At 52.0% G+C, this 15,084-nt stretch overlaps 1 protein-coding gene across 1 annotated transcript in view; it reads right to left on the bottom strand.

The window, feature by feature from the left end:
* CTDSP1 (CTD small phosphatase 1) overlaps nt 1-15,084 on the bottom strand; it is an 89,412-nt gene that overhangs the window by 11,758 nt on the left and 62,570 nt on the right. The window contains exons 4-6 of the mRNA XM_029605056.1: nt 10,212-10,268; nt 9,455-9,547; nt 4,287-4,472 (exon numbers count right to left, since the gene is read on the bottom strand). Of these exons, the coding sequence (XP_029460916.1) occupies nt 4,287-4,472; nt 9,455-9,547; nt 10,212-10,268 (336 nt within the window). The remainder of the gene's footprint in view (nt 1-4,286; nt 4,473-9,454; nt 9,548-10,211; nt 10,269-15,084) is intronic.

The following is a 15,084-nucleotide window of genomic DNA, read 5'->3' on the forward strand; positions in this document are numbered from 1 at the left end:
TCACGTAGCCGGGTGTGTCTGGCAGGCTGCAGGTTGTGTAATAACTAGAAGTCCTGGTGGAAACGCAGGCGCTCACATAGCCGGGTCTGTCTGGCAGGCTCTGTAATAACTAGAAGTCCTGGAGGAAACGCAGGCGCTCACGTAGCCGGGTCTGTCTGGCAGGCTGCAGGCTCTGTAATAACTAGAAGTCCTGGTGGAAACGCAGGCGCTCACATAGCCGGGTCTGTCTGGCAGGCTCTGTAATAACTAGAAGTCCTGGAGGAAACGCAGGCGCTCACGTAGCCGGGTCTGTCTGGCAGGCTGCAGGTTCTGTAATAACCAGAAGTCCTGGTGGAAACGCAGGCGCTCACGTAGCCGGGTCTGTCTGGCAGGCTCTGCAGAGGACCTGGGAGGCCAGATGCTCAGGTGATGATGGAGCGAGGATGGCTGGCTATTTAAATTACGGAGCCTTGTGGTCAGACATGGGGAAGGTCGGTGCTAGAGGGAACTGAGGGGGGAGGGTCTTGCAGGCTCTTCTTTCCAGGATGGTAGAAAGCGCACACACACTTTGCCACAGGCAGTCGTGCTCCACAGCTGGGATACATCCTTAGCCGCAGGACTGGATTAAAGGGTTGTGTACCCATAGGCAATCGGGGGGGTGGGAGAGGTAGGGTATGATCCCTCCTGCCCAAATCCTCTCGGGCTATCTCCTCTCACCTCAATGTCATGGATCCTTGGGCTGCACGGGTCCTTTAGCAGAACCTCGTGCACTGTCGGACCCTGTGGGTGCCCGCGCCCTCCTCCCACGTGGGCTTCCTGGTACCAGGGAGACCCGTGCAAGCGACAGGGCACCGCAAGGGGCTGACAGCGCCAGAGAGCTGCTGGTTTTGACTCGTCTTCCTTGCTGTAACCGAGGCCTGCGCTGCAGGAGGTGCGGCAGCAGGTTTCGATTCAGGACCAGGCAGCTGTGGCAGCCTAAAAGAATTTGGTACCGGAGGCAGATGCTTATGGCTAAACCTTAACTGTGTATGCCCGCTCCCTGCTCTGGGCACGTTCTGTTCCTGTCCCTCTCTCTGCTTCATCATGGAACTGGCCCACTTCCTGCCCTGCAGACGGACGGTGATATCCAAGAATTGCCCCGCTTCCTGCTCTCTCCCTGCCCTGGATACATACTTCATTAAAACATTTCTGTGCCGCCACGTAAGCAAAGCTTTGAGCAGCTGAATACATAACGTGCCCATTATAAAGTTCATACAATACAGCCATATATCAGTGCAAACAAAACAACTACAATACACTTCCCAGACACTCAGACAAGGTCAGGGAACGCCAGCTGAAGGAAGAACGTCTTTGACATTTCCCTGAATAATTTCAAGCACGATGCTTGAAGTGAATCCCACAGTTCAGGGGCGGCGACTGTCAACGAGCTCTCTGGAGTCTCAGAGAGACGGGCGTGACACATGGATCTCTCCGAGGGGACCTCGGAACTCGAGATGGACTGTGGATGTGTAGCATAGAGAGGTCGTTCATGGCAAAACCTCAGAGACTGTCCCATCTTATGGGCCTGGCAAGCAATCTTGTGTTGTTCTCTGGCAGTAACCGGCAACCCGTGCAGCTCTTTTAATGTTCTCTTCCGCTGAGACCAGTTACGGGTCGCGGGGTGGAATTTTGAAGAGCACGCAAGGCATAGGTTGGCCAACCAACATACAGTGTGGTCCGGTAGTCCAAGCTAGGTAAAAGCACAGCCGAGACTACTGAAGGACCATCAACTGCATTAAGTGGATGTTTCAAGGGTCATAATAAACGCGTTTTAATAAGGTAACCAGTTTTGAATCACAGCTGAAATTTGGAAGGCCACTGAAAGCTCAGAATCAAGCAGGACACCAAAGCTTTTAACCTGTGCGACAATTGGCATTCTGAAGTTCTCAAACAGGGAAAAGGAGGGGGTTTTCTCACTCGTGGTAGTTTTGGTGCTCCTAGCCCCCCGAAAAATATCATTTCAGTTTTACTAACATTTAAGGCTAGACCAATATGTCCTACCCATCGTTTGACAGCTGAAAGACAGATGGAAACAAGCCCATGGTGGTGGAGCAAGTGGAAGAAACAGGAATGAAGAACCGAGTGTCGTTGGCGTCCACACAGTAACCCTGACAGAGTCTGGCCAGGATCTTACAAAGTGGGGCCATGTAGATACTGGAAGATGGGGCCGAGCCCTGGGGAACCATTCTGAGGACTCAGGATCAACTGCAATTCTATGGGATCTGTCTGTTAAACAGGAATGAAGTACAATGCCAGATATCCCGTGCTCACGCAACCCATAAAATCAAATCTGAAGATTTATGGGGTGAAACGCTGTGGAGATCTCTTGTAGGGGCAGTAGATAGCCCTGGCCTCGATCAAAGCCTCTCCTGGAGACATCAGAGCTTGAAAGCCAGCAGGAAAGCCTTCTGAGAGGCAAACTGCAAACAATCCAATGCTTGACGTTCATGTGAAAAATCATCCTGTTATCTCAATACGGCCCCCTCAATGATCTTACACAAAAGGGTAATAACTCATAGAGGAACTGCCCCAGTTTCTGCCCTGGATATGTATTGAATCATCAAGGAATTGCCCCAGTTCCTGCCCTGGATGTGTACTGCATTAACCAGGAATTGCCCCAGTTCCTGCCCTGGATGTGTACTGCATTATCCAGGAATTGCCCCAGTTCCTGCCCTGGATACATACTGCATTATCCAGGAACTGCCCCAGTTTCTGCCCTGGATATGTATTGAATCATCAAGGAACTGCCCCAGTTCCTGCCCTGGATACATACTGCATTATCCAGGAATTGCCCCAGTTCCTGCCCTGGATGTGTACTGCATTATCCAGGAATTGCCCCAGTTCCTGCCCTGGATACGTACTGCATTATCCAGGAATTGCCCCAGTTCCTGCCCTGGATGTGTACTGCATTATCCAGGAATTGCCCCAGTTCCTGCCCTGGATGTGTACTGCATTATCCAGGAATTGCCCCAGTTCCTGCCCTGGATACATACTGCATTATCCAGGAATTGCCCCAGTTCCTGCCCTGGATACATACTGCATTATCCAGGAACTGCCCCAGTTTTCTGCCCTGGATATGTATTGAATCATCAAGGAACTGCCCCAGTTCCTGCCCTGGATACATACTGCATTATCCAGGAATTGCCCCAGTTCCTGCCCTGGATGTGTACTGCATTATCCAGGAATTGCCCCAGTTCCTGCCCTGGATACATACTGCATTATCCAGGAATTGCCCCAGTTCCTGCCCTGGATACATACTGCATTATCCAGGAACTGCCCCAGTTTCTGCCCTGGATATGTATTGAATCATCAAGGAACTGCCCCAGTTCCTGCCCTGGATACATACTGCATTATCCAGGAATTGCCCCAGTTCCTGCCCTGGATACGTACTGCATTATCCAGGAACTGCCCCAGTTCCTGCCCTGGATGTGTACTGCATTATCCAGGAATTGCCCCAGTTCCTGCCCTGGATACGTACTGCATTATCCAGGAATTGCCCCAGTTCCTGCCCTGGATACGTACTGCATTATCCAGGAATTGCCCCAGTTCCTGCCCTGGATGTGTACTGCATTATCCAGGAATTGCCCCAGTTCCTGCCCTGGATACGTACTGCATTATCCAGGAATTGCCCCAGTTCCTGCCCTGGATACGTACTGCATTATCCAGGAATTGCCCCAGTTCCTGCCCTGGATACGTACTGCATTATCCAGGAATTGCCCCAGTTCCTGCCCTGGATACGTACTGCATTATCCAGGAATTGCCCCAGTTCCTGCCCTGGATACGTACTGCATTATCCAGGAATTGCCCAGTTCCTGCCCTGGATACGTACTGCATTATCCAGGAATTGCCCCAGTTCCTGCCCTGGATACGTACTGCATTATCCAGGAATTGCCCCAGTTCCTGCCCTGGATACGTACTGCATTATCCAGGAATTGCCCCAGTTCCTGCCCTGGATACGTACTGCATTATCCAGGATTGCCCCAGTTCCTGCCCTGGATACGTACTGCATTATCCAGGAATTGCCCCAGTTCCTGCCCTGGATACCTACTGCATTATCCAGGAATTGCCCCAGTTCCTGCCCTGGATACGTACTGCATTATCCAGGAATTGCCCCAGTTCCTGCCCTGGATGTGTACTGCATTATCCAGGAATTGCCCCAGTTCCTGCCCTGGATACGTACTGCATTATCCAGGAATTGCCCCAGTTCCTGCCCTGGATGTGTACTGCATTATCCAGGAATTGCCCCAGTTCCTGCCCTGGATACGTACTGCATTATCAGGGTGGAAGATGTAGGAAGCAGGAGAGTTGTCGATGATGATGATCTTGTTGAGGTCTCGTCCCAGCCGGCTCAAGTCCTTCACATAGTTTCCTCGGTGGAAGACACAGGATTCCCGGAAGAGACGAGCACGGAAAGCCCCCCACTTATCCAGCAGGTCAGCGACAGGGTCTGCATACTACACAAGCACAAGAGAATCACAAGTTAGATGCCAGGAGTCAAGGACAGCATACTGACTGCTGAACCCCAACCAAATGCAGTCTCCCAACTCATCCAATGAAATTAATGATATCTACCTCAGTGTCCCAACTCATCCAATGAAATTAATGATATCTACCTCAGTGTCCCAACTCATCCAATGAAATTAATGATATCTACCTCAGTGTCCCACCTCCCCAATGAGATCGCAAACATCTACCTCAGTCTCCCAACTCCCCCAATGAGATCGCAAACATCTACCTCAGTGTCCCAACTCATCCAATGAAATTAATGATATCTACCTCAGTGTCCCAACTCATCCAATGAAATTAATGATATCTACCTCAGTGTCCCAACTCCCCCAATGAGATCGCAAACATCTACCTCAGTGTCCCAACTCATCCAATGAAATTAATGATATCTACCTCAGTGTCCCAACTCATCCAATGAGATCGCAAACATCTACCTCAGTGTCCCAACTCCCCCAATGAGATCGCAAACATCTACCTCAGTGTCCCAACTCATCCAATGAAATTAATGATATCTACCTCAGTCTCCCAACTCATCCAATGAAATTAATGATATCTACCTCAGTGTCCCAACTCATCCAATGAGATCGCAAACATCTACCTCAGTGTCCCAACTCCCCCAATGAGATCGCAAACATCTACCTCAGTGTCCCAACTCATCCAATGAGATTACAAACATCTACCTCAGTGTCCCAACTCCCCCAATGAGATCACAAACATCTACCTCAGTGTCCCAACTCCCCCAATGAGATCGCAAACATCTACCTCAGTGTCCCAACTCCCCCAATGAGATCGCAAACATCTACCTCAGTGTCCCAACTCCCCCAATGAGATCGCAAACATCTACCTCAGTGTCCCATCTCCCCCAATGAGATCGCAAACATCTACCTCAGTGTCCCAACTCCCCCAATGAGATCGCAAACATCTACCTCAGTGTCCCAACTCCCCAATGAGATCGCAAACATCTACCTCAGTGTCCCAACTCCCCCAATGAGATCGCAAACATCTACCTCAGTGTCCCAACTCCCCCAATGAGATCGCAAACATCTACCTCAGTGTCCCATCTCCCCCAATGAGATCGCAAACATCTACCTCAGTGTCCCATCTCCCCCAATGAGATCGCAAACATCTACCTCAGTGTCCCCAACTCCCCCAATGAGATCGCAAACATCTCCCTCAGTGTCCCAACTCCCCCAATGAGATCGCAAACATCTACCTCAGTGTCCCAACTCCCCCAATGAGATCGCAAACATCTACCTCAGTGTCCCAACTCCCCCAATGAGATCGCAAACATCTACCTCAGTGTCCCAACTCCCCCAATGAGATCGCAAACATCTACCTCAGTGTCCCAACTCCCCCAATGAGATCGCAAAACATCTACCTCAGTGTCCCAACTCCCCCAATGAGATCGCAAACATCTACCTCAGTGTCCCAACTCCCCCAATGAGATCGCAAACATCTACCTCAGTGTCCCATCTCCCCCAATGAGATCGCAAACATCTACCTCAGTGTCCCAACTCCCCCAATGAGATCGCAAACATCTACCTCAGTGTCCCAACTCCCCCAATGAGATCGCAAACATCTACCTCAGTGTCCCAACTCCCCCAATGAGATCGCAAACATCTACCTCAGTGTCCCAACTCCCCCAATGAGATCGCAAACATCTACCTCAGTGTCCCAACTCCCCCAATGAGATCGCAAACATCTACCTCAGTGTCCCAACTCCCCCAATGAGATCGCAAACATCTACCTCAGTGTCCCAACTCCCCCAATGAGATCGCAAACATCTACCTCAGTGTCCCAACTCCCCCAATGAGATCGCAAACATCTACCTCAGTGTCCCAACTCCCCCAATGAGATTGCAAAACATCTACCTCAGTGTCCCAACTCCCCAATGAGATCGCAAACATCTACCTCAGTGTCCCATCTCCCCCAATGAGATCGCAAACATCTACCTCAGTGTCCCAACTCCCCCAATGAGATCGCAAACATCTACCTCAGTGTCCCAACTCCCCCAATGAGATCGCAAACATCTACCTAAGTGTCCCAACTGCCCCAATGAGATTGCAAACATCTACCTCAGTGTCCCAACTCCCCCAATGAGATCGCAAACATCTACCTCAGTGTCCCAACTGCCCCAATGAGATCGCAAACATCTACCTCAGTGTCCCAACTGCCCCAATGAGATTACAAACATCTACCTCAGTGTCCCAACTCCCCCAATGAGATCGCAAACATCTACCTCAGTGTCCCAACTGCCCCAATGAGATCGCAAACATCTACCTCAGTGTCCCAACTGCCCCAATGAGATTACAAACATCTACCTCAGTGTCCCACCTCCCCCAATGAGATCACAAACATCTACCTCAGTGTCCCAACTGCCCCAATGAGATTACAAACATCTGCCTCAGTGTCCCAACTCCCCCAATGAGATTGCAAACATCTACCTCAGTGTCCCAACTGCCCCAATGAGATTGCAAACATCTACCTCAGTGTCCCAACTCCCCCAATGAGATCGCAAACATCTACCTCAGTGTCCCAACTGCCCCAATGAGATTGCAAACATCTACCTCAGTGTCCCAACTGCCCCAATGAGATTACAAACATCTACCTCAGTGTCCCACCTCCCCCAATGAGATCACAAACATCTACCTCAGTGTCCCAACTCCCCCAATGAGATTACAAACATCTACCTCAGTGTCCCAACTCCCCCAATGAGATTGCAAACATCTACCTCAGTGTCCCAACTGCCCCAATGAGATTACAAACATCTACCTCAGTGTCCCACCTCCCCCAATGAGATCACAAACATCTACCTCAGTGTCCCAACTGCCCCAATGAGATTACAAACATCTACCTCAGTGTCCCAACTGCCCCAATGAGATTACAAACATCTACCTCAGTGTCCCAACTCCCCCAATGAGATTGCAAACATCTACCTCAGTGTCCCAACTGCCCCAATGAGATTACAAACATCTACCTCAGTGTCCCACCTCCCCCAATGAGATCACAAACATCTACCTCAGTGTCCCAACTGCCCCAATGAGATCACAAAACATCTACCTCAGTGTCCCAACTGCCCCAATGAGATTACAAACATCTACCTCAGTGTCCCAACTGCCCCAATGAGATTACAAACATCTACCTCAGTGTCCCATCTCCCCCAATGAGATTGCAAACATCTACCTCAGTGTCCCAACTGCCCCAATGAGATTACAAACATCTACCTCAGTGTCCCAACTGCCCCAATGAGATTACAAACATCTACCTCAGTGTCCCACCTCCCCCAATGAGATCGCAAACATCTACCTCAGTGTCCCATCTCCCCCAATGAGATCACAAACATCTACCTCAGTGTCCCAAATCCCACAAACATCTACCTCAGTGTCCCAACTCACCCAATAAAATTAACCACTTTTACCCCAGTGACCCAACTCACCCAATGAAATTAAAGACATCTATCCCCATTTTTCAAATCAATTAATAATGTTATTGTCATCTACCTCTTTGTCCCAACTCAACCAACAAGATTACAGACATTGAATCCAAAATGCCTCCTCACCCAACAGAATTACAATTTCCCAGCATCTCAGCCAATGGGAATGCAGGCATCTCAATGTTAACAGGTCTTCCTTATTCTCCACCAATGAGATTACAGACAACTGGGGTCAGTTACACTTTCATCATGATTATCAGTAGAGATGTGAATCGGAACCAGAATCGGATCCGATTTCAGTTCCGATTCACATCTCTAATTATCAGTCCCTTCAGCCATAATCCTCCTGACATCCATTCCCTAATGAAAGTTAGAAAACTTTCCTCATAATTTTAACTATTATTTATTGAATTCCATATACCGCATGTAAGGTAATTTAACCAAGGGGCTAGCAAGCTACAACCTGAGCTGAAAACATGGCAGAAATCTGGAAAACTATCAAAAAACTGCACCAGATCTTCATCCTGTGACCCAATGACCTGACATCCAAGCCATCACCAATCTCTGACCCCACCGGGTTCTTCACCAACCCCTGACCCATTCCCAGACCTCACTCTCCACTAGCACCATCATCAGACCCTGAATCTCAACACTACAACCAGTACCCGACCAGCACCTGTGTCATCCCTATATTCTGACCCCCAATTGCGCCAGTAATACCTGACCAGCTCCTGACCCACTGCCCACCAGTGTCTGCACCAACCCTTGATTCCCATCCCCACTAATGGCATCACCAGACCTGGACCCCAACACACCACCAGTACTTGACCACTTTCTCACCCCCCCTCCCCACCAGTGCCATCATCAGAACCTGACCCTCCCCACCAGTGCCATCATCAGATCCTGACCTCCCCTAATGCCACCAACAGTACTTGACAATCCCCTGGATCCACCTCCACATCACTGCCATCACCAGTCCCTGACCCCCCTTCCTCACTGGTGTCTTCACCAGCCTCTGCCCCCCTTCTCCACCAGTGCCAATACCTAATGCCCCCACCAGAGGTTTCACCAGTCCCTAACCCCCTCTCCACTAGGGTTATCATCAGACTCTGACCCCAAAGCCATACCAGTACCTGACCAGCCTTTGACCCTGTCCTCACCAGAGCAATCACTAGACTCTGATCTTCCACATCATCGCTGCCCACCAGTGTCTTCACCACTTCACCCTGACCCATCTCCCCAGCAGTGCCATCACCAGTTCCAGACACCTGTCCCCTTCTCCCCCCACCACCAACCATGGAGCCCTGCCTTCAACAGGCCCCGACTCTCACAGTACTTTCAGGGGGCGCGTGAGAGAGCAAACGTGGAACGAGGCAGGAAGAGCTCCCGGCAGGAGGTGGGCACGGCTTGATCTCTCATGGTGGTCTCTCATGGTGGTCTCTCATGGTGATCTCTCATGGTGATCTCTCATGGTGGTCTCTCATGGTGGTCACTTACCTTCGCCAGGCTGGCAGTAAAGAGCACGCATTCAAAGAGCTCCCCCATTCTCCTCAGGAACTCGTCCACATGCGGTCGCTTTAATACGTACACCTGCAACACAGAGGCAGCGGCGTGAGGGGCGCGGACGCGGCAGGAGCACACAGAGCCACGACCACGGGGGCCAGGGCGGCCGAGCTGCGTCCGAGTCCCAGCGACGTGCGGGGCCAGCCCCCGGCCCAAGCAATCGAGGGCAGGCCGGAGGCAGTGAGCACAGCCTATCCTGGATTACTTGAAGCAGGTCCTGGCCATGACGGGCCTCCGACTCTTCCTCCTCCTCCTCCTCCTCCCAGGGACGTGAGCCGCCGGCGCCGCCGTGCTCCGGCGCCGTCTTCCGTCCGCCACGGGACTCCGAGACCACTCCTAGGCACACCGACAGCCCGGCTCCTGTCGTTCTCAGCTGACTGCGCGGGAACAGGGAGAGTCAGGGGGGGGGGGGGGGCTAAAATAATCTGGCACAGCACAGGACCTCAAACACGTTCTACAGGCCAGGACGTGCCTGCAGCCGCCTCTGGGGTGCAGGGCTCGGCGGCGCGCTCCTGCCGCTTCCCTGAAAACCCTTTCCAAAGTAGAAACGCCTGCACACGTTTAACTTTCACAACTGCTGCAAACACCGCAGGTGAAAACGTACTCACGAGCAGTCTGACCCCCCACGCCCCCTCCCCAACCCTGCTCACTCAGCGCGCGGCTTCCCCCCAGCCCCTCCCAGCCGCCTCACCTGGTGAACCGTGCCGTCAATTTCCACAGGAATGATAAAATCCGCATTGTTTACCGGCTGCAGAGAGAAGAGAGCACAGGTGAGGGCCTCCTCCACCCCAAAAAAAGTGCAGAAAGAGACGGGGGTGGAGAGACAGAAGATGAGAAAAAAGCCTGAAGGGGAAAGAGCCAGGAATAAGGTGGGCACTGAGCTCCTGACGGGGGCTCCCCAGGGCTGTCACTCGGGGGTCACCTGTCCTGAAATTCTCCCACTTTACAGCCCCAGTTCTCTTCTCCCAGATCACTGTCCCTGCCGGAGAATTATTACCTCTTCATTTGTGGCCTGCAACTGAGATAAAGGCCCCAGAATTACCTGACATGAAAGGACTCGTCCAGGGCCAGCCAGGGTGTCGGGGCAGAGCTGGGATTACAACTGAGGCACAGGGAGATAAAGTGACTCACCCCAGGGTCACACAGAGAGTCAGGGGCAGAGCTGGGATTAGAACTGAGGCACAAGGAGATAAAGTGACTCACCCCAGGGTCACAGAGAGAGTCAGTGACAGAGCTGGGATTAGAACTGACGCACAAGGAGATAAAGTGACTCACCCCAGGGTCACACAGAGAGTCAGTGACAGAGCTGGGATTAGAACTGAGGCACAGGGAGATAAAGTGACTCACCCCAGGGTCACACAGAGAGTCAGTGACAGAGCTGGGATTAGAACTGAGGCACAGGGAGATAAAGTGACTCACCCCAGGGTCACACAGAGAGTCAGTGACAGACCTGGGATTAGAACTGAGGCACAGGGAGATAAAGTGACTCACCCCAGGGTCACACAGAGAGTCAGTGACAGAGCTGGGATTAGACCTGAGCCACAGGGAGATAAAGTGACTCACCCCAGGGTCACAGAGAGAGTCAGTGACAGAGCTGGGATTAGAACTGAGGCAAAAGGAGATAAAGTGACTCACCCCAGGGTCACACAGAGAGTCAGTGACAGAGCTGGGATTAGAACTGAGGCACAGAGAGATAAGCTGACTCACCCCAGGGTCACAGAGAGAGTCAGTAACAGAGCTGGGATTAGAGCTGAGGCACAGGGAGATAAAGTGACTCACCCCAGGGTCACACAGAGAGTCAGTGACAGAGCTGGGATTAGAACTGAGGCACAGGGAGATAAAGTGACTCACCCCAGGGTCACAGAGAGAGTAACTGACGGAGCTGGGATTAGAAATGAGGCACAGGGAGATAAAGTGACTCACCCCAGGGTCACACAGAGAGTCAGTGATAGAGCTGGGATTAGAACTGAGGCACAGAGAGATAAGGTGACTCACCCCAGGGTCACACAGAGAGTCAGTGACAGAGCTGGGATTAGAACTGAGGCACAGGGGGATAAAGTGACTCACCCCAGGGTCACACAGAGAGTCAGTGACAGAGCTGGGATTAGAACTGAGGCACAGGGAGATAAAGTGACTCACCCCAGGGTCACACAGAGAGTCAGTGACAGAGCTGGGATTAGAACTGAGGCACAGGGAGATAAAGTGACTCACCCCAGGGTCACACAGAGAGTCAGTGACAGAGCTGGGATTAGAACTGAGGCACAGGGAGATAAAGTGACTCACCCCAGGGTCACACAGAGAGTCAGTGACAGAGCTGGGATTAGAGCTGAGGCACAGGGAGATAACGTGACTCACCCCAGGGTCACACAGAGAGTCAGTGACAGAGCTGGGATTAGAGCTGAGGCACAGGGGGATAAAGTGACTCACCCCAGGGTCACACAGAGAGTCAGTGACAGAGCTGGGATTAGAGCTGAGGCACAGGGGGATAAAGTGACTCACCCCAGGGTCACACAGAGAGTCAGTGGCAGAGCTGGGATTAGAACTGAGGCACAGGGGGATAAAGTGACTCACCCCAGGGTCACACAGAGAGTCAGTGGCAGAGCTGGGATTAGAACTGAGGCACAGGGAGAGAAAGTGACTGACCCCAGGGTCACACAGAGAGTCAGTGGCAGAGCTGGGATTAGAGCTGAGGCACAGGGGGATAAAGTGACTCACCCCAGGGTCACACAGAGAGTCAGTGGCAGAGCTGGGATTAGAGCTGAGGCACAGGGAGATAAAGTGACTCACCCCAGGGTCACACAGAGAGTCAGTGACAGAGCTGGGATTAGAACTGAGGCACAGGGAGATAAAGTGACTCACCCCAGGGTCACACAGAGAGTCAGTGACAGAGCTGGGATTAGAACTGAGGCACAGGGAGATAAAGTGACTCACCCCAGGGTCACACAGAGAGTCAGTGACAGAGCTGGGATTAGATCTGAGGCACAGGGAGATAAAGTGACTCACCCCAGGGTCACACAGAGTCAGTGGCAGAGCTGGGATTAGAAGCTGAGGCACAGGGAGATAAAGTGACTCACCCCAGGGTCACACAGAGAGTCAGTGACAGAGCTGGGATTAGAACTGAGGCACGGGGAGATAAAGTGACTCACCCCAGGGTCACACAGAGAGTCAGTGACAGAGCTGGGATTAGAACTGAGGCACAGGGAGATAAAGTGACTCACCCTAGGGTCACACAGAGAGTCAGTGACAGAGCTGGGATTAGAGCTGAGGCACAGGGAGATAAAGTGACTCACCCCAGGGTCACACAGAGAGTCAGTGACAGAGCTGGGATTAGAACTGAGGCACAGGGAGATAAAGTGACTCACCCCAGGGTCACACAGAGAGTCAGTGACAGAGCTGGGATTAGAACTGAGGCACAGGGGGATAAAGTGACTCACCCAGGGTCACACAGAGAGTCAGTGACAGAGCTGGGATTAGAACTGAGGCACAGGGAGATAAAGTGACTCACCCCAGGGTCACACAGAGAGTCAGTGACAGAGCTGGGATTAGAACTGAGGCACAGGGGAGATAAAGTGACTCACCCCAGGGTCACACAGAGAGTCAGTGACAGAGCTGGGATTAGAGCTGAGGCACAGGGAGATAAAGTGACTCACCCCAGGGTCACACAGAGAGTCAGTGACAGAGCTGGGATTAGAACTGAGGCACAGGGAGATAAAGTGACTCACCCCAGGGTCACAGAGAGAGTAACTGACGGAGCTGGGATTAGAAATGAGGCACAGGGAGATAAAGTGACTCACCCCAGGGTCACACAGAGAGTCAGTGATAGAGCTGGGATTAGAACTGAGGCACAGAGAGATAAGGTGACTCACCCCAGGGTCACAGAGAGAGTCAGTGACAGAGCTGGGATTAGAACTGAGGCACAGGGAGATAAAGTGACTCACCCCAGGGTCACAGAGAGAGTCAGTGACAGAGCTGGGATTAGAACTGAGGCACAGGGAGATAAAGTGACTCACCCAGGGTCACACAGAGAGTCAGGGGCAGAGCTGGGATTAGAACTGAGGCACAAGGAGATAAAGTGACTCACCCAAGGTCACACAGAGAGTCAGTGACAGAGCTGGGATTAGACCTGAGCCACAGGGAGATAAAGTGACTCACCCCAGGGTCACAGAGAGAGTAACTGACGGAGCTGGGATTAGAAATGAGGCACAGGGAGATAAAGTGACTCACCCCAGGGTCACACAGAGAGTCAGTGACAGAGCTGGGATTAGAACTGAGGCACAGAGAGATAAGGTGACTCACCCCAGGGTCACAGAGAGAGTAACTGACGGAGCTGGGATTAGAAATGAGGCACAGGGAGATAAAGTGACTCACCCCAGGGTCACACAGAGAGTCAGTGACAGAGCTGGGATTAGAACTGAGGCACAGAGAGATAAGGTGACTCACCCCAGGGTCACAGAGAGAGTAACAGAGCTGGGATTAGAGCTGAGGCACAGGGAGATAAAGTGACTCACCCCAGGGTCACACAGAGAGTCAGTGACAGAGCTGGGATTAGAGCTGAGGCACAGGGAGATAAAGTGACTCACCCCAGGGTCACAGAGAGAGTAACTGACGGAGCTGGGATTAGAAATGAGGCACAGGGAGATAAAGTGACTCACCCCAGGGTCACACAGAGAGTCAGTGACAGAGCTGGGATTAGAACTGAGACACAGAGAGATAGTGACTCACCCCAGGGTCACAGAGAGAGTCAGTGACAGAGCTGGGATTAGAGCTGAGGCACAGGGAGATAAAGGGATTCACCCCAGGGTCCCACAGAGAGTAACTGACGGAGCTGGGATTAGAGCTGAGGCACAGAGAGAAAAAGTGACTCACCCCAGGGTCACAGAGAGAGTAACTGACGGAGCTGGGATTAGAAATGAGGCACAGGGAGATAAAGTGACTCACCCCAGGGTCACACAGAGAGTCAGTGACAGAGCTGTGATTAGAGCTGAGGCACAGGGAGATAAAGTGACTCATCCCAGGGTCACACAGAGAGTCAGTGACAGAGCTGGGATTAGAACTGAGGCACAGGGAGATAAAGTGACTCACCCCAGGGTCACACAGAGAGTCAGTGACAGAGCTGGGATTAGAGCTGAGGCACAGGGAGATAAAGTGACTCACCCCAGGGTCACAGAGAGAGTAACTGACGGAGCTGGGATTAGAAATGAGGCACAGGGAGATAAAGTGACTCATCCCAGGGTCACACAGAGAGTAAGTGACAGAGCTGGGATTAGAACTGAGGCACAGGGAGATAAAGTGACTCACCCCAGGGTCACACAGAGAGTCAGTGACAGAGCTGGGATTAGAGCTGAGGCACAGGAAGATAAAGTGACTCACCCCAGGGTCACACAGAGAGTCAGTGACAGAGCTGGGATTAGAACTGAGGCACAGGGAGATAAAGTGACTCACCCCAGGGTCACACAGAGAGTCAGTGACAGAGCTGGGATTAGAGCTGAGGCACAGGAAGATAAAGTGACTCACCCCAGGGTCACACAGAGAGTAAGTGACAGAGCTGGGATTAGAACTGAGGC

The sequence above is a fragment of the Rhinatrema bivittatum genome, chromosome 6 (assembly GCF_901001135.1).
Source record: "Rhinatrema bivittatum chromosome 6, aRhiBiv1.1, whole genome shotgun sequence".
Classification (NCBI taxonomy): domain Eukaryota; kingdom Metazoa; phylum Chordata; class Amphibia; order Gymnophiona; family Rhinatrematidae; genus Rhinatrema; species Rhinatrema bivittatum.